Here is an 18,754-nt window from a genome sequence, read left to right as displayed (position 1 = left end):
GACACTGTAGGATATGTTCTGTCCCACCACTAACACTGTAGGATATGTTCTGTCCCACTAACACTGTAGGATATGTTCTGTCCCACCACTAACACTGTCCCACTAACACTGTAGGATATGTTCTGTCCCACCACTAACACTGTAGGATATGTTCTGTCCCACCACTAACACTGTAGGATATGTTCTGTCCCACTAACACTGTAGGATATGTTCTGTCCCACTAACACTGTAGGATATGTTCTGTCCCGCCACTAACACTGTAGGATATGTTCTGTCCCACTAACACTGTAGGATATGTTCTGTCCCACCACTGACACTGTAGGGTATGTTCTGTCCCACTAACACTGTAGGATATGTTCTGTCCCACCACTAACACTGTAGGATATGTTCTGTCCCACTAACACTGTAGGATATGTTCTGTCCCACCACTAACACTGTAGGATATGTTCTGTCCCACCACTAACACTGTAGGATATGTTCTGTCCCACTGACACTGTAGGATATGTTCTGTCCCACCACTAACACTGTAGGATATGTTCTGTCCCACCACTAACACTGTAGGATATGTTCTGTCCCACCACTAACACTGTAGGATATGTTCTGTCCCACTAACACTGTAGGATATGTTCTGTCCCACCACTAACACTGTAGGATATGTTCTGTCCCACCACTAACACTGTAGGATATGTTCTGTCCCACCACTAACACTATAGGATATGTTCTGTCCCACCACTAACACTGTAGGATATGTTCTGTCCCACCACTAACACTATAGGATATGTTCTGTCCCACCACTAACACTGTAGGATATGTTCTGTCCCACCACTAACACTGTAGGATATGTTCTGTCCCACCACTAACACTATAGGATATGTTCTGTCCCACCACTAACACTGTAGGATATGTTCTGTCCCACTAACACTGTAGGATATGTTCTGTCCCACCACTAACACTATAGGATATGTTCTGTCCCACCACTAACACTGTAGGATATGTTCTGTCCCACCACTAACACTATAGGATATGTTCTGTCCCACCACTAACACTGTAGGATATGTTCTGTCCCACCACTAACACTGTAGGATATGTTCTGTCCCACCACTAACACTGTAGGATATGTTCTGTCCCACTAACACTGTAGGATATGTTCTGTCCCACTAACACTGTAGGATATGTTCTGTCCCACCACTGACACTGTAGGATATGTTCTGTCCCACTAACACTGTAGGATATGTTCTGTCCCACTGACACTGTAGGATATGTTCTGTCCCACCACTAACACTGTAGGATATGTTCTGTCCCACCACTAACACTGTAGGATATGTTCTGTCCCACCACTGACACTGTAGGATATGTTCTGTCCCACCACTAACACTGTAGGATATGTTCTGTCCCACCACTAACACTGTAGGATATGTTCTGTCCCACTGACACTGTAGGATATGTTCTGTCCCACCACTAACACTGTAGGATATGTTCTGTCCCACCACTAACACTGTAGGATATGTTCTGTCCCACTAACACTGTAGGATATGTTCTGTCCCACCACTAACACTGTAGGATATGTTCTGTCCCACCACTAACACTGTAGGATATGTTCTGTCCCACTGACACTGTAGGATATGTTCTGCCCCACCACTAACACTGTAGGATATGTTCTGTCCCACTAACACTGTAGGATATGTTCTGTCCCACTAACACTGTAGGATATGTTCTGTCCCACTGACACTGTAGGATATGTTCTGCCCCACCACTAACACTGTAGGATATGTTCTGTCCCACTAACACTGTAGGATATGTTCTGTCCCACTAACACTGTAGGATATGTTCTGTCCCACCACTAACACTGTAGGATATGTTCTGTCCCGCTAACACTGTAGGATATGTTCTGTCCCACCACTAACACTGTAGGATATGTTCTGTCCCACCCACTAACACTGTAGGATATGTTCTGTCCCACTGACACTGTAGGATATGTTCTGTCCCACCACTAACACTGTCCCACTAACACTGTAGGATATGTTCTGTCCCACCACTAACACTGTAGGATATGTTCTGTCCCACCACTAACACTGTAGGATATGTTCTGTCCCACTAACACTGTAGGATATGTTCTGTCCCACTAACACTGTAGGATATGTTCTGTCCCGCCACTAACACTGTAGGACTAACACTGTAGGATATGTTCTGTCCCACTAACACTGTAGGATATGTTCTGTCCCACCACTGACACTGTAGGGTATGTTCTGTCCCACTAACACTGTAGGATATGTTCTGTCCCACCACTGACACTGTAGGGTATGTTCTGTCCCACTAACACTGTAGGATATGTTCTGTCCCACTAACACTGTAGGATATGTTCTGTCCCACCACTAACACTGTAGGATATGTTCTGTCCCACCACTAACACTGTAGGATATGTTCTGTCCCACCACTAACACTGTAGGATATGTTCTGTCCCACTAACACTGTAGGATATGTTCTGTCCCACCACTGACACTGTAGGATATGTTCTGTCCCACTAACACTGTAGGATATGTTCTGTCCCACCACTAACACTGTAGGATATGTTCTGTCCCACTAACACTGTAGGATATGTTCTGTCCCACCACTAACACTGTAGGATATGTTCTGTCCCACCACTAACACTGTAGGATATGTTCTGTCCCACCACTAACACTATAGGATATGTTCTGTCCCACCACTAACACTGTAGGATATGTTCTGATGATATGTTCTGATATGTTGTGATGTGTGTGTTTGCCCACAGATGAGCTGCTGCAGGATGAAGTGGAGGATTTCATCTCACACCTCATGAACAATGAATTCGACACGATGGTGGACGATGGCAGCTTGCCTCAGGTTTGCTTGCTCTGAGTAGATGAGGATCACATGATCTGCGTTCAGATGGTTATGTATGTTTGTGAAACTCTTCTGGTCTTGCTCTTGCTCAGGTGGCACAGAAGGTGTGTGTGATGTTCCAGCAGTGTCAGCAGGGCAAACTGACGGACGTCAGAGAGCAGATCAACCAGCTGATTCTGAAGAAGAGCGCTGGCAGGGCGAAGGCCACACCTGCCAAAACACCGGATGATGATGAGGATCATGATGATGAGTGTGAAGATGAAGAGGTACAGTGTGTATATATATATAGAGAGAGAGACAGAGAGAGAGAGAACTATTTTTTTATGTTTTTTTTTAAAAAAGAGTCTCTTCTGTTCATCAAGACTGCATTTATTTGATCAAAAATACAGAAAAAAACAGTAATATTGTGAAATATTATTACAATTTAAGATCATGGTTTTCTAGATTAATATACTTTAAAATATTTATTTTTGTGATGCAAAGCTGAATTTTCAATAAAGATTTCTATTTTGATACAAATGCTGTTCTTTTTAACTTTTTATTCATCAATGAATCCTGAAAAAAGTATCATAGGTTATAAAAAATATATTAAGGAGCAGAACTGTTTCCAACATTGATAATAAATCAGCATATTAGAATGATTTCTGAAGGATCATGTGACTGAAGACTGGAGTAATGGTTGATCAAAATTTAGCTTTGCATCACAAAATTAAATTATATTTTAAAGTATATATATATATATATAAAACAGTTTAAATTGTAATAATATTTCACAATATTACAGGTTTTTATTAGGGGGAGGGCTGTATTCAAATAAATACAGGCTTGATGAGCATAAGACATCTTTCAAAAACATTAAAAATAGTAATGTTTCCAAACTTTTGACTGGTATTGTATATTTCTATGTGTGTGTGTCGATAGATGAATAAATAATCTGTGTGTGAACATTTTCACTTGCGTACGACATCCACACGTCCCCTTTAAGGTTGTGATCAGCTCACTGGCTGTTTTCCCTCAGGCTATGGACTGTGACGGAGGTGCAGAGGGAGCATCAGTCAGCAGCACAGCCGTGATGGAGCTCCCGCAGGACACCAGTCAGGAGGAGCAGGAGGATGGATGGACGCTTGTGTGTAGAAAGAAGTAACTGGACTTAAAGTATTAGGACTGATGAATTTCTGAATTTAAAAGACATTTTAAGGGCCTCTTCTACTCTGGATACTTCTCCATCTGCAACTGCAACAAACTCATGAAACCTACTATATATATCATGCATCTGACTGATGTTTAAACAGATCGAAACGGATGGATTACCTCACTGGACCTCTTGGGGTTTCTTTCATAAATTAGTTATGACTGTTTTTCCAGTGATTTTCATGTGCGTATGATTTGTACTGGTCTGCTTTTGTGCATATACAAATATGTATATAAATTACCACGACTCTGAATTTTCTCTTTGACTTGCTCTGTATACCCTTATTTATTTATGACTTGTAGGTTAATGCATGCAATGGTCCTTTATCGCCCCCTTCTGTCACTGCAGTGGCACTTCAACTGCAACACGCAGTGCTGGATTTGATTTTTTTTTTTTTCAAAAACACCTTATACACATTCTGATCAACTTTTGTAATCAATGTAAGATAAAATACTTCAGAATCATGAAAATATCTAATTCATTGTTTTTCATGTTTGATTATTATATAGCATGTTTAAACAGTGTTATGGTGACCAGTAGAAGTATTTAAAAATGACTCCATTATCACATCCATGATTTTAAGTGATACTTTATTCTTCAGTACACAGGGTTTAAGATCTCAAGTATTTGAACATATATTCTGTATGTTCACAAACAAGCATTCCTCACACATATTCGCAGACATATATAAAAAGGTGAGGGGCTTTTTTTTCTTTTCTTTTTGTTTTTGCAGATGGCATGTCAAGGCACTATTTTAACATAAATATGTGACCCTTCTACACAATTAAATGACAGTACAATGAAAACTCGAGAGACTACAGACATATCTCTATCATGTTCAGAGATCAAAGCTTCTTTAAATAGATATAAAAAACATAGGTTTGAGGTTCTAGCTAAGTCTGTGCTCAGGATACTGTGTCTCCAGTTTGTTTGACCTTAACAGTGAGTTTACACTCTGAAAGGTGGATGTGTGCACCAGGTGATCAGACGCAGTGAAGGACGAGCGTTATGAGTTGAGCCAGGGGTGCTGTAGACACTCTGAAGCTGTGGCGCGCTTCTCCGGGATGAACTCCAGCATGGTGAGCAGGAAGTCGCTGAACTGGGCCGCTTGATCCAGTGGCCACTCGTACTTCTCCAACAGCACCTCAAACAGGCCCCACGGCTTCAGGTTGGAGATGTGCCGCAGCTCACCTACGCACACACACACACACACACACACACACACGCTCGGTCAAAACATTATCATTCACATTCAAGGACGCAACATGCAAATGTCAAGCTGGCCTGTTTTCTATAGAAGTGCAAAAGTAGTTCAGCAGTGTGTGAAGAAAACAAAGTTGTGAATTAAGTAGAGCTCCAAGATTCAGAATAAATTGAGAATCACAATTTATTAATTTTTTTACATTTCAGAACAGACATCATACTAAAAATAATGTTATTTACTAAAATGTTAATTGCTGCAGTCTATTAAATAAATGTAATTAATTTGAAATAATAAAGTTCAATGACTCATTCATAAAGACTACTGGGTTCATTACTGGATGAATCAGGTTTTGAACAAATCTCTTGAATGAATGATTCAATGACAAATACACTTGAATGTCACTTGTCGCCACCGATACAATCTTTATTTGAAGTGTCAAGTTACTTTGAAAAGGTGATTGAAATGAATGAGAATCAATCGAAATGAGTCGTTCTGCTAAAAAGAATCAAGTGTCACTGGGATGAATCCAAACAAATGATGGCCTCCTGCTAACGGACCACGACAATTCAAACATCTTTTCACTGAAGCATTTTGAGGCATTTTGAAGTCGGGTCCAGTGAGAGATGGCGATGATCAGGTGGAAGGAAAGACAAATCCCACACTAATCCAACACTCTAACAGCAGTTGCTGGAGGTCTGACACACGAGAGGCTCTCTTCACATTTCTCTGTGGTTTAGAAAGCGAGCGGAGAGAACTTTGCTAACGGGCTGATCTTCAGCGAGGATGTTCTGAGCTATTAATATCCTGATCGTTCATCACATGTCTGAGGAAAACCCTTTCAGATTAAGCACTGAGCTAATGGAGCAGCATTTCAGGATGTTCTGTGATTGGTCTATGGCTGAATCTCATCTTCATTTTCTCCATGCAAACCTTTTTTGTGACATGGGCATGTTGTTCTCCAGATTCACCCTGATATTCTCCTGTGTATTTAGAGTCATTTAAACAGGCAGATTTAGCATTCTCTGAAGGACATTGATAAGAACAGTGTTAGTTACCTCTCCGGTTGAAGTATTCTCTGGAGTATCTGCCTGAGAGGGCGCAGTGAGGAGGAATGGAGCCCAGCAGCTCAATGACGTGAGCTATATGATCTGAAAAACAACACATCACACAAACACATTTTTGGACTGGTTATCATATATAAAAAGCAAACTAATATCTCTCTGTGTGTATATTAGGAACACATAACATATTAGTGTATGGTTCGATTCGACTGCCCAGTTTTTAAGTGGACTTAGTTCTTTATTTCTAGTGGTTTTTTTTTTCAATAATTATCTCCATAGGGATTATACAGATCATATTTATAGATAGTACATATATGTATATATATATATATACATTTCATGGTTATTATAGTTAACTAAAACCAAAACCATAAAAAAAAAAAAAAAAAACATTTTATTTACTTGAAATAAAATGAAAGTTAACTGAAATCACCACAAAACTTGCCAAGGCAGCATTTCTCATTTTCATGTAGTTTAACTTGATTTACTAAAATAACTAACAAACACTAAAACAACAATTTATAAAAACTATATACTGTAGACATCTTTAAAAAACTTAAAGAAACATTTTTTTTAAATCAAACTGTCAAAAGCAAAATGACTAAAACGTTAACTATTATTAAAATAAAACTTGAAAATATAAAAATATTCAAAATATTAATAAAACTATGATAGTATTTAAATGACACTTAAATAACACTTATAATTGAATTATACAATTATCTCTCTCTCTTTACATTTTTATTTACACATTGTGGTCAGTAAGATTTGTAATAGTTTTGAAAAGAAGTCTCTTCTGCTCATCAAGGCTGCATTTATTTGATAAAACTACAGTAAAAACAGCAATATTGTGAAACATTGTTACAATGTAAAATAACTTTTCTATTTGAATATATTTTAGGAATAAATACAATTTTGTGATACAAAGCTGAATTTTTCAGCATCATTAAAAAAGTAAAAAAGTATTGGAAATGAGAAAAAAAAAATCTAGGCATAATTTAATTATTTTAAGAGGCAATTAATTACTCATCCCATGAAGCATCGTGAATCAAATACTGGTCAAAACTACTGACCTACAGTTATTGATGAGTAATATAATACATTTTATCATGCCAACAACACTTGTTAAATCTGAAACTAGGAGGAAGACCAAGACAACTGACCTTCATCTCGAGTGTAGTCCTCTCCTGAGTGAGGCTCAAACAGGTAGTCTCCAGTCGCCAACTCAAACGCCTGTGGAGACACATGATGTCACTGCTCATGTTCATTCGTCGGGCAGCCGGTTGTCTGAATGACTAGTTGACTCATTGGTCTTAAGTAGTAGCAAACCGTGACTCTTGAACCTTGGCCATCTCACCACTTCCCTCGTCGGGGAAAAAGCAAACTTAGCCTAACTCAAATTTACAGATTGACCAGTGATTCTGTGAAATGACTGTTTTCTCAAACAAAGCTTAACATAGGCTATATCAAACAATGTCAGCGGCGGGCAGGATGAAATCAGTTAGCATGTGACCTATTTGATTTTGAATAATGACCCATACAGCAAACAATTCCAGCAGTAAAGCTTTAGCTTCTTTGATGCTGTCATACAGGGGTATCGATTATAATTGCTGGGGTTGAAATGCATTCAAAAACTTTAGCTTTCAGCACAAAATGAAGCTCTGGTGTAGGTCTGCCTTTGCCGATTAACTACAGCTTTACAGCGGGTGGAACGCGTCAATGAGAGACTAATTTCAAATGACAGGAAAATTGAACAATCAAATCGCCCCTCTAAAATGGGTGGGGCTTGTTATCACTAACTTAGTGATAACAAGCCCCACCCATTTAGAGGGGCGATTTGATTGTTCAATTTTCCTGTCATTTGAAATTAGTCTCTCATTGGCCCTCTGTAATTTCACAGCTGGACCACCAATCACAGAGCTGAAAGCGTTAGGCGGAAAAATTATAATAGGGAGAAAACGGGTGTCTTTCATCCTTCACAATCCAAAACAAACTGAATAGCGAAATTTACAGGGTTTATTTCCTCAATTATCCAATCATAATTTCCAATCATTATCAGATGTTAATTTGTCAATTTATGAATTCTTAAAATAACGTTAGAACGGATGACTTTTTATTTTAAAAGTTTTCTTTTTAAGTTTTGAAATATAATTTTTTACAATAGTTTAGGCCCTCTCTGACGTTCCCCCAGGTCTTAAGGAAGCCCTGTATAATTAGACTGGTGTTTTGAAAGGGAAGCGACTTCAGCCTCACAGCAGAGGGGTCTCAAATCACTCCCTTTCAAAAAAATACCACTGTTAAAATATAAAACAACTAGTCAACTATCCTGACTCATCACTTCTCAGACTGTTTTCTGTGTGACTGTGGAGAAGTGGATGTTGGATCAATGCTGATTAGCATCAGTGTAATACAAAACATCCTTATAACATAGCTAATAACAAAAGAACCGACATATCATTTTGTCCTTACTGATTTAACTATTAGATGAGAACTCAACTTATTTAGCTGGATAATAACATCACTGCAGAGCTACTTTATAACTGAATCGAACTCATTTCATAATTTAAGTACTTTGCACAGTTATTGAACCAAAAAGTATCATCATCTGAATAATGACTGCTTCTTATTGTCTTTTTAGAGCTGCTTTACAGCAGAATTGAATTCAGTTTGCATCATTGAACCATTATTTTCCTGTTTATCACTGTAAAGCTGCTTTGAAATAATCAGTATTTTATAAAGCGCTATATAAATAAAGGTGACTTTGGTGAGGACATTGGTGGGAAAAGATTGTGAAGGGGATGATCTTTATGAGACATTTCTTTTGTTAATTTGATGGAGGACAGCTTCAGTTAATGTTTAATTCAAGTAATGAAAATGTTTATTTGATGGTTTTAGTTTCGGTGAACAGTAATAACCCTGATAGCACTGAATGAGTTCGTACCATACACGCAGTGCTCCATATGTCAGCAGGGGGTCCGTATTCGGCTCCGATCAGCACCTCCAGAGCTCGGTACTGACGCGTCTGGATGTCCTCGGTAAAGTGCTTGTGCTGATATGGAGGAGAGGACATCAGTAAACATCACCAGCACCTGATGTGATCCACTGTTTGAATGGAATCAACAGTACTCACCACCCAGCATGCATTGCCTAGGTCTGCAATCTTGATGTGTATTTTATCTGCGTTCTGAGGATCCAGAGGATTCACTAAGAAATCAGCAGCGGAGTATGCTGGTGGAAAAAGAAACCAGATCATTTTATCACTGATGTGAAAACTCCAGCAACATAATTACAGCCAAACAGAAGATATCTGATGTTTAATTAAAGATCAAAGGCCTTTAGAGGGCAACGGTCGGGTTCCAGAAGTAAAAATCCCATTTGCTTTCTTCATAGGGGAGTTGATACGATAACTTAAGCCTTTAAAGACAGACCTACTGTGAGCTACAAGGTTGTTAAATCAATACTATATGCTTTTGGTTAAACCATCAGTCGCATTAATTCAACTTCATTTTTCATGTATCATGTTCAACAGTAGGAATCCTGATGAAAAATTACACTACCCAAAATTTTGCAAAGAAATCTCCATCAATCAGAGAATGTACAAAAGCAAACAGCAGCAAAAGAACACTTTAGCGCCCGTCCACTCCCAAGAAGCACTGCGAATGATGTAGTCAGTGTCCCTACGCTCTCAAACGACTTAAATATTTGTGTGCATAATATGCATATTTTGAAATGACCATAAAAACATAGTTTCTATGTACATAATAAACCTCTTTAAATCAAATGTTTTATATATTTGCAATGCTTAATGGGATTGTAATTCTATCCCTCATTAAAGCCAAGTACACAGTCTTGTACCTTTTGTCAGATTTTTGCTTCAAATCCAAGTTCATAATTGTTGTGATTTTCACCTCATATCTGGTGGGTGTGTTTCATGGCTTATAACTCAAATTAAGAATGAGAAATTCCTATGTGAAAAATATGTATAGAAGTATTTGATTTAAAAAAAGAAATCTAGACAACAGCTGATTCATCAGGAATTAGGTAAATGCCTCTGTGTATGAATGGGCCATTGAATCGTTGATTCACCCGATTGATTCAATCAAAACGCGGATTCATTCAGTAGGTTTTACATAGGTCCGCAGATACTTAAGTATTTTGACAGCATAGCGAGACCGACTCGATTTCATCATTTGCAATGCTTCATGGGAGTGGGTGGAGCTTACGAGCACTTTTGGCACACTTGCTTGTCGTAACTCTGATTTGTGGAATTTTCTGTACAGCATTATGGGTAATGTAGTTTTTCCATCACAAATTCCACTGTTAAACAATTATTTTTAAAAATAAGCTGAAATAATGTGATCTGATGACTTTGTAAGAAATGACAGACTGCCTTAACCCAGATTCCACTCTCCAATGATAAGCTAATTTACCAAAATGGCTTAATTATCATATTTCTGCACCACATATGGTGATCACATGTTGAGCAACTGGTCATCAATTGTAGAATGGGAGCAGGAGAGGGACAATGGGGTGTCTCAACTTCATTAACATACAGACCACAGCTGTTACAACAAGACAAGAGTAACTTTATTTACATTGTAGGTTGTACATTTTATCTGTATAAAAGGTTTGAGTTTAGGATGTCTGGAATCAAACCCAAGGTGCTTAATGTACTTTGTCACTGCTACATTTATTCATTTACATTTATTCATTTAGCTGACGCTTTTATCCAAAGCGACTTACAATTGCTATATATGTCAGAGGTCGCACGCCTCTGGAGCAACTAGGGGTTAAGTGTCTTGCTCAGGGACACATTGGTGTCTCACAGTGGATTCGAACCCGGGTCTCTCACACCAAAGGCATGTGTCTTATCCATTGCGCCACCACCACCCCCGCTACGCTGCAATAAACTTCTTCATCGAGATCTTCACCATCCTCATAACTTTTTCTTACAGCTTTAACAGAAGCAAACAGCAGTAGACAGTAGAGCTATCTTTAAAGGCTTATACGTTATTGTTTAAAATCAATTTTCCTATAGAGAAAATGAACTGTTGCGCTTTATTGGTATTTTTCCATGAGCTCAAAGCAGAGTACGTACAGTTGGGAGAGAGCAGAGAGCGCTCAGTGGAGTATCCGGACAGTGTGGACAGAGCCGACTCAGAGGTAGCGGACAGGATGGAGCTGGACATCCCGGACAGGCCCGATCCAGGGCTGGAGAAGCGCAGGGGTCCGAAGCCGTTACAACCCTCCTCCAGCCACGACGAGCCCGATTCAGGACTGTGTTTAGTCAGAGCTCGTACGAAGGAGTGGCCGTTACCGTTCACTGTGAGACACATCAAGAGGAAAAGGTGTCAAGTCAAGTCAAATATATTTGTATAGCGACTTTTACAATACACATTTTTTTCTGTGACACGTTAATTTAGGGTCCAATTCTCACAATTCTCTTAACTAGTTGCTTATTAGCGTGCATATTACTAGGATATTTGCTGTTTATTAGGGCTGGACCCGAATATTCGAATAATCGTTCGGTGGGTTGGTATTCGATTTGAAAATTTGACATTCGAATATTCGTTTTTTGTTTGTTTTTTGCACACCTGGCATATCCCGCGAAACGGTTCTCATTCGCGCTTGAATAAGGCCGGCGACACACTGGCTGCGTGGCGTGTCCGTTTTTATTTCGGCTCCCATGTTAACAGGTTGGAGTTTGCACACTGCCTGCGTGAGACACGTGTCTCAGGCGCGGCTCGAGCCTCGGGGAAAGCGCGTGCATGCTAGAAATAGAACTGACGAAGTGTTCCAGCAACGGGAGTGTTCTCTGGCTAGAGCGCAGAACAGCGGAGTTTGTATGGACAGAAGTGCATGCCTGAGCTTGTGTTTTGGGTTTGCTTTGACATTGTGGAAAATAGAATAATAGAAACAAAATGTATTAGCCTTTTTACCTGTTATTATCAATCTAAATTAATCTCGTTTTTAATTTAACTTAATTTTGTTTTTGTTTATTTAAATTCCGTTTTTCTTTATTTAAATTTCATTTTTCTTTATTTAAATTTCGTTTTTTCTTTATTTAAATTTCGTTTCTTTATTTAAATTTCGTTTTTTCTTTATTTAAATTTCGTTTTTCTTTATTTAAATTTCATTTTTTCTTTATTTAAATTTCGTTTTTTCTTTATTTAAATTTCGTTTTTCTTTATTTAAATTTCGTTTTTTATTTTATTTAAATCTACCCTTTACTGTGTCAGTAATTTGTTAGTCAGAAAAATATTAGACTACCTTAAAAGTATTGCTTAATTTAACAGACCTGTGCGTGTGCGTTTTATATCACTAGTGCAGTGTCCGTTTTTGGAGAATATAAGCCCTGCCCGCGTGAGGTGCGCCGCTTCCCGAAGTTCCCGCTCGCGCTGTTCTGTAGTTTACTAAAAGTTTCAATTCTGAATGTGTCGCGTCTCGCGTGTCCATCTATATTGCACTAAATGCGACACTGCACTCCCATGTGAAGTCGATTGGATGAACGGTTCTCGAAATAATAATAATGCAAACGGACAGACAGACACATAGAGATTCCTGCCTTTATTAGAGAGAAGAATATGTTCAGCGCCCTCTCTCCGAAGCTTCGAATATTCGATGTTCATTACTACCGAAGCTTCAAAGCTCAAAAAAATGGTATTCGGACCAGCCCTACTGTTTATTAGTACTTATAAAGAACATATTAATGCCTTATTCTGCATGACCATTTTCTACTCAAAATCTAAACTTAACTAGCTTACTAACTATTAATAAGCAGTGATTAGTAGTTTATTGAGGAAAAAGTCGTAGTTAATACAATAGTTAGTTAATAGTGAGAATTGGACCCTAATCTAAAGTGTGACCATTTTTTCAAAGCAGCTTTACAGGAAGCCATGCTGTCATGTCTATAATTGCTTTAACAGAGCAGTTTTAGGGTTGGGCGATAATACAACGATGATATAAACGATCCTGTGGATTTAGATCTAGCTATTTTGTATTTGTTATTTTGTGTAGCAGATATAGCCACATGCCTGAGTGTTCAAATGTAACTAAAGGCTGGAATACACTACCCCACTTTTACCAGATTTTTGTCCCAATTTACAGTTGATGCTAGATGCGAAAGTCCGAGCCAATCTGCAGATTTTGGGCAGTCGAACTGGACAGATTTCACTAAAAATCGCAGTGTTGTATGATTGTTTAAGAATTGAGAAATTAGAAAATGCCGAGCAGTCTGGTTGAGGAACGACCACTCCCCGAGAAGACAAAGGACCTTTCTCGAAATTAACATATGACTCTCTCTTGAGAAATTAGCATCCGCGATTCAATCACCTCCCCCATGCTGTCTCTCACTCACGCTGAGATCACCAGATATACACCCAAAAATCTATACAGTTTAATGTGAATAATCATCATACAGTATTATACATGTTTGGTATCATTTGAAATGTCTCAGTGCGACTGGTACAACTGTTTCATTCATCAAGTAAACCAAAAGGTAATAAAGTTCTTAAGAGTTTAGAGATAAATTGCACACAGAGGAGGGTGTGTCTTCCAGCCAAATGGCCTCCTGCTCCCAAAAAGTGTAAACTCTGAATGCAAATTCCCATTGTTAGCCAATGTTTCAATGTGAAAGAAGTTTCTGTCTATATAAAGAAATGCAACAAGAAGCTCAGGGTGGTTTGTAGCTCAAATTAGCCCGTGATGCAGAGTGTGGGCAAGACACTCAGCATCATGTATTTTGTTCGCATCTTTTCTCTTTATTCCAGAGCATTTGATGTTTTGTATTTATTATCTTTGAAAAGATCATGAAATTGGCATGATACATTTACCTGACATAATACATTGTAAACATTTGATTTTATTCTGACTGACTGTTTTTCCAAGTAGATTAAACGGATTCGTATGTTACCGCAAGTCTGTGTCAGATTAGTGACGATTAATATTTGGCACTAATTCAAATGTACTTGGTTTGCAAAGACAAGAAGTGAATTTCCGTTTAAAACAGCAAAAATGCTGCTTGACCAACCTAAATCTTGGTGTGTCTTACCTCTATTTTAATTTAATGTTACTTTAGATAAGTGTACGCATGGCCAATCCAAAGCTATTATAAGAGAAGTAATGTTGGTCTGCTTATATCTGTAGTAGTGTACATACCTCCACTTAAGTAAACGTTACTTTAAATTCAAGTGTAAGCAAAACCACGGGAGCTATACCAAAGTATCTTTGATTGTGTAAGCGTGAATGCGACCATCTCAGGTATTAGCCAATTACCTCTGTTTAGTGACCAAAGCTGACGAGCTTGTGATCGTGAGACCCGCATTAAAGGCGTGAGGACCTCAAAGTGACATATAGCTTCCTAATATGAACGGGTAAAATATAAGTAAAGAGTTAAAAAGAATAATCAAATGTGCTGCTAAACTATTATATAAATGATCATTAACCAATTGGCATTCTAACCTAAATTCGAAGGTCTTTATAAAATTGAGTTAAGATAAAAGCTTAAATGGAGTTAAATTACTTTGCCATGCGGAAAGACAGTAACGCACAGAGACCTTCACCCGTTCTATCGGATGCCGCCACTGGAACGATTTAGACGGGCTTACAATTGGCACAGACTCAGATTTTTTTCAAGCTTCAGAGTTTAGCTGCATCCCAATTCAGAGGCGGCATCCTTCGAAGGCTGAATGCTTCACAGCGGTGCGACAAAGACTGTCCCAATTCGAAGGATCCTTTGAATGCGGCCAACAAATGAGTCCTTCTTTTCCAGCCTCTCCCAAGGATCTTTGTGCTCCAGTGACAATTAAATTATTTTTGAGAGAGGGAAAATGCTGGGACCAATCCTCCACAGGCTAGACCATCCCATTTAACAATGCTCAGTCTGACCTTCACTGGCACGAGAGGTCATATCTTCCACCTCTAAGCAGTTTAATCAGGGAGCTGCTAGAAAGTCACTTCATCATGCTTTAATCTAGAAGATGCTTTAATTTAAAAAGGGTCCATGTTTTAATTATAGTTTTATGCAGGACATGTTCTTGTGTTCAAAAACAATCAGATGCAACAGAATAAAACTTTTTTTTTTTGAGATGCTGTATGTATCCATGTAGCGCAAATCTGTAAAACCTGAAGATCATTCACCTCTTCAGTAACCTTAAGAACAAAAACAATGAGCTGTAAAGTGCAAAATGTCTGCAAGCATGGTTATATTTTACCCTCATCCCAAACATCAAGTTTAGAAAATCTGAATCAATGAAAAATTCCATGAATTTTCCAGTAATTGGTGACTACTGGATAAGGATTTGAAAAAATATTTTATTGAGATATAGAGATTGTACTAACAAAAAATGTCTCTAATTAATATTTTACAACAAATTACTAAAATTAACAAAAACTTCCAAACTAAATAGTTTCTGAACAAGCAACATGTAAATTTTGATTTAACCTACTTTTTTTTCCAGAAGTCCTATTTTTCCAATTGATATTTTACTGGAGATAAATGAACAATCTGAGGACAGATTATATATGCATGTGATTTATGTAAAAAAGGAGAATCTGCGTCAAAGCTTGATTCTCTTAAAAAATCATCTTGATGTAGATGTCATCTTGCATTGGCAAATGGTTCATTAAGTCAGTGCATTAATTAGATTTCCATTTGATGGCCATTAATGCTGGATAACACGGTTTACAGAAACGCAAACACGTTTTGTCACTCGAGTAAAAGATTTGTTGTTAGCTTTGAGACATTGGAGTGATTTTTTTGTTTTCTTTTTACGCAGGAACAACAGGAGACGTGCATAATGGATGTGTCATTATTTTCTGGCTTGAAATATAGTCGAAAATAAATTTTATTAATTTTACACATTAATCTTGTAAATGTTTACCGCACAAACTTTTTCTCCATATTGTGCATAATCTTTCAATCGTTCACAGAACGTCCCCACAAAGTATTTTACGACTCATTTTATAATAATATATTAAAAATGACTATTTTTAGTCCCACAGCTCAAAAGCTGCCCTCATGCAAAAATTGTTGATTCACATGATTGAAGATGTTCAAAAGAATCATTAAAACATAATGGTTCAAAAGGATAATTAATTCGCAGAGCAAACATCACTAAAGTTAAATTCTCCATTTGTTCATGCTAAATACACACATAAATGTATCTCACTTTGTGCGTGTCTGTCATCGTCCTCTCCGTCCTCACTGAGCCTCCAGAGCGCTCGTGTGTTTCCAGAAGCCTCCTGTGGCAAAACCCCATCCAGCTCCTCCATCCTCTGCAGGTCCAAAAGCCTCTCGTCCAACAGACGCTGCTGCCGTTTGGCTTTCCTCTTCAACTTCTTCTTCTTATTCTTTGATAATTTACCCATCTAGACACAGACAAACACACATAGGCAAAAAAAAAAAAAAACTGTTTTAAAGTGCTGAATAATAATAATAATAAAAAACCATGAAACTAAATAAAAAAATACCTTCTAAAACAAGCATGATATCTGATGTTAGCTGATCAACCTGTGCAATTATGATTGTTATGTTTGCAAGAACAAACTAACCTCACACACTTATTTTGGTTAATATGTTCTCATACGATCAGGATGTGACAACCAGAAGGTTGCTGGTTCAAAATCGACAACAAAAAAAAGTGTCCTTGACCTAAATACTTAAACTCAAGTTACTCCAAGGGGATTGTCCTTGAATAAGTCGCTTCATGGGTCGCCAACATTAGGCACAGGTGCCAGCAATGGAATGCAGAAGGGTTATTTTACTTACAGAAGCCAAACCTTCTGCATTATTCGTAATTTTCACAACATGATGTCCAAGGTTCAAGCAATTTCGCATGCACTCTAAGCTTACGCTGACGCAGCATAAAGTGAATTCCGCAACGGGGGATATCTGACACGACTGCGCCATTTCCAGCTCTGGGACTATTTTGGGATGGCAGAACTGTTGCCATGTCTGTTGTCTGGTTGAGCCGTGACACGTCTGCTCTACTGAGCCCGGTCTAACTGAACTGACCTGATGAACCTCCGTGTCTGGCGCTGTCTGTAAAACTACTGCTGCTACTTATAAATCACACTTCCTGCTGTTGGTGCAGATATATATATTTATCAGATGTACTCAACTGTATTTCAGACCTTACACTCTGGTTACTGTATATCAAATGAATTGGGTCAATGTAATCTAAAGGGGTCAGTGAGGTGCAGTATGTCTGATGTGGATATGTCTGTCTGAATACAATCGTTCTTAAGTTATAAACCTTTTAAATCAATTATGATATTAATTAGCCATTGTTACAACATCTCAAAACATTTACAGGTGAAAACATTTAAAAGAAGGTGATGCACAGATGGAATCACAAGGACTAAGTAAATCAAAATATGCCATAATAAAAAAAATATAAAGCAGTTTAGCAAACCTAAAACATTAAGTTGAGACGACATCCAGAAAAAAATCCTAGATGGATAATTACTCTTTTTAAACTTAATTCATTCAAGTAAGAAATCTGCAGTCTAACAATCAGAAATAAAAAGCATAATAATAATGAATGAATAATAAATGCATAAAAATAATTATTATTTCCTTTTCTTGTTTCTCATAATTCTATCATATCATTATGAATAAATTCATAATAAAGAATTTTTTTTTTGGATAATTACTCTTTTTAAACTTTTTAAAGAAACATTCATCCAAGTACAAAATCTGTAGCCTAACATTTCAAACAGACCAAAACAAAGCTAAAAATGCATAATAATAATTTATTTTTTTATTTTTTATTTTATTTTACATTACATTTCATCCTATCATTGATATATTATTAATATTATTATTACATTTATAATAAAACTAGAAATAAAATAATTAAAAGCCAATTTGGCATACTGGGCACTAACATACAACATAAAACTCAATATCCAGGTCAATCTCTTCCACGAATATAACCAGGGCTGCCAACTCTCGACTCTGACATTCAGCGCGAGCCTGACTAGACACTGTTCTCACGCTCTCACACATGCATATTCTCACGCAGCGAAAAAACATTGTGGCGCAAAGACGACACGGACAACGTGCAGACAAGACAGAGCAGGTTACTTTTGATAACAAAGACTCAGCTTTCAAATTTTCTACATTTTATTACGAAATTCAAACAATAAATACGGTTTTGGCACTCTTAAAATAGTGTGACATATCGCTGTAGCCTCAGTTTAAGCCAAACGGGAGCGCGTAATCGCAATCAGTGTTTCAACAGCGGAAAAAGCTTGTAAATAATGTCACATAACATTAAACTAAAGTCAGTAAGAAAATTCATATTAATAATATTATATATATTAATTATAATTGTACTTGAATACCATTAAAAGTTATTATTTTAACTTTATTAATATAAAAACATTCTTAAATGCAACTGTATACAAATCAATTGTTAATGAACCTTTAAT

At 37.7% G+C, this 18,754-nt stretch overlaps 2 protein-coding genes across 2 annotated transcripts in view; one reads left to right on the top strand and one right to left on the bottom strand.

The window, feature by feature from the left end:
• The window catches only part of tsr2 (TSR2 ribosome maturation factor), a 6,087-nt gene extending 1,556 nt beyond the window's left edge, over positions 1-4,531 (top strand). The window contains exons 3-5 of the mRNA XM_079897207.1: positions 2,771-2,862; positions 2,955-3,128; positions 3,881-4,531. Of these exons, the coding sequence (XP_079753333.1) occupies positions 2,771-2,862; positions 2,955-3,128; positions 3,881-4,006 (392 nt within the window). The 3' untranslated portion in view covers positions 4,007-4,531. The remainder of the gene's footprint in view (positions 1-2,770; positions 2,863-2,954; positions 3,129-3,880) is intronic.
• A 95-nt stretch (positions 4,532-4,626) lies between these two features.
• Positions 4,627-18,754, bottom strand: part of srpk3 (SRSF protein kinase 3) — a 28,773-nt gene continuing 14,645 nt past the window's right edge. The window contains exons 10-16 of the mRNA XM_079897179.1: positions 16,489-16,687; positions 11,418-11,642; positions 9,450-9,547; positions 9,261-9,368; positions 7,483-7,552; positions 6,314-6,406; positions 4,627-5,245 (exon numbers count right to left, since the gene is read on the bottom strand). Coding sequence (XP_079753305.1) covers positions 5,061-5,245; positions 6,314-6,406; positions 7,483-7,552; positions 9,261-9,368; positions 9,450-9,547; positions 11,418-11,642; positions 16,489-16,687 — 978 coding nt within the window. The 3' untranslated portion in view covers positions 4,627-5,060. The remainder of the gene's footprint in view (positions 5,246-6,313; positions 6,407-7,482; positions 7,553-9,260; positions 9,369-9,449; positions 9,548-11,417; positions 11,643-16,488; positions 16,688-18,754) is intronic.

This window comes from Squalius cephalus (genome assembly GCF_949319135.1).
Source record: "Squalius cephalus genome assembly, chromosome: 16".
In the NCBI taxonomy this organism is placed as follows: domain Eukaryota; kingdom Metazoa; phylum Chordata; class Actinopteri; order Cypriniformes; family Leuciscidae; genus Squalius; species Squalius cephalus.
This window is presented reverse-complemented; position numbering and strand designations above follow the sequence as displayed.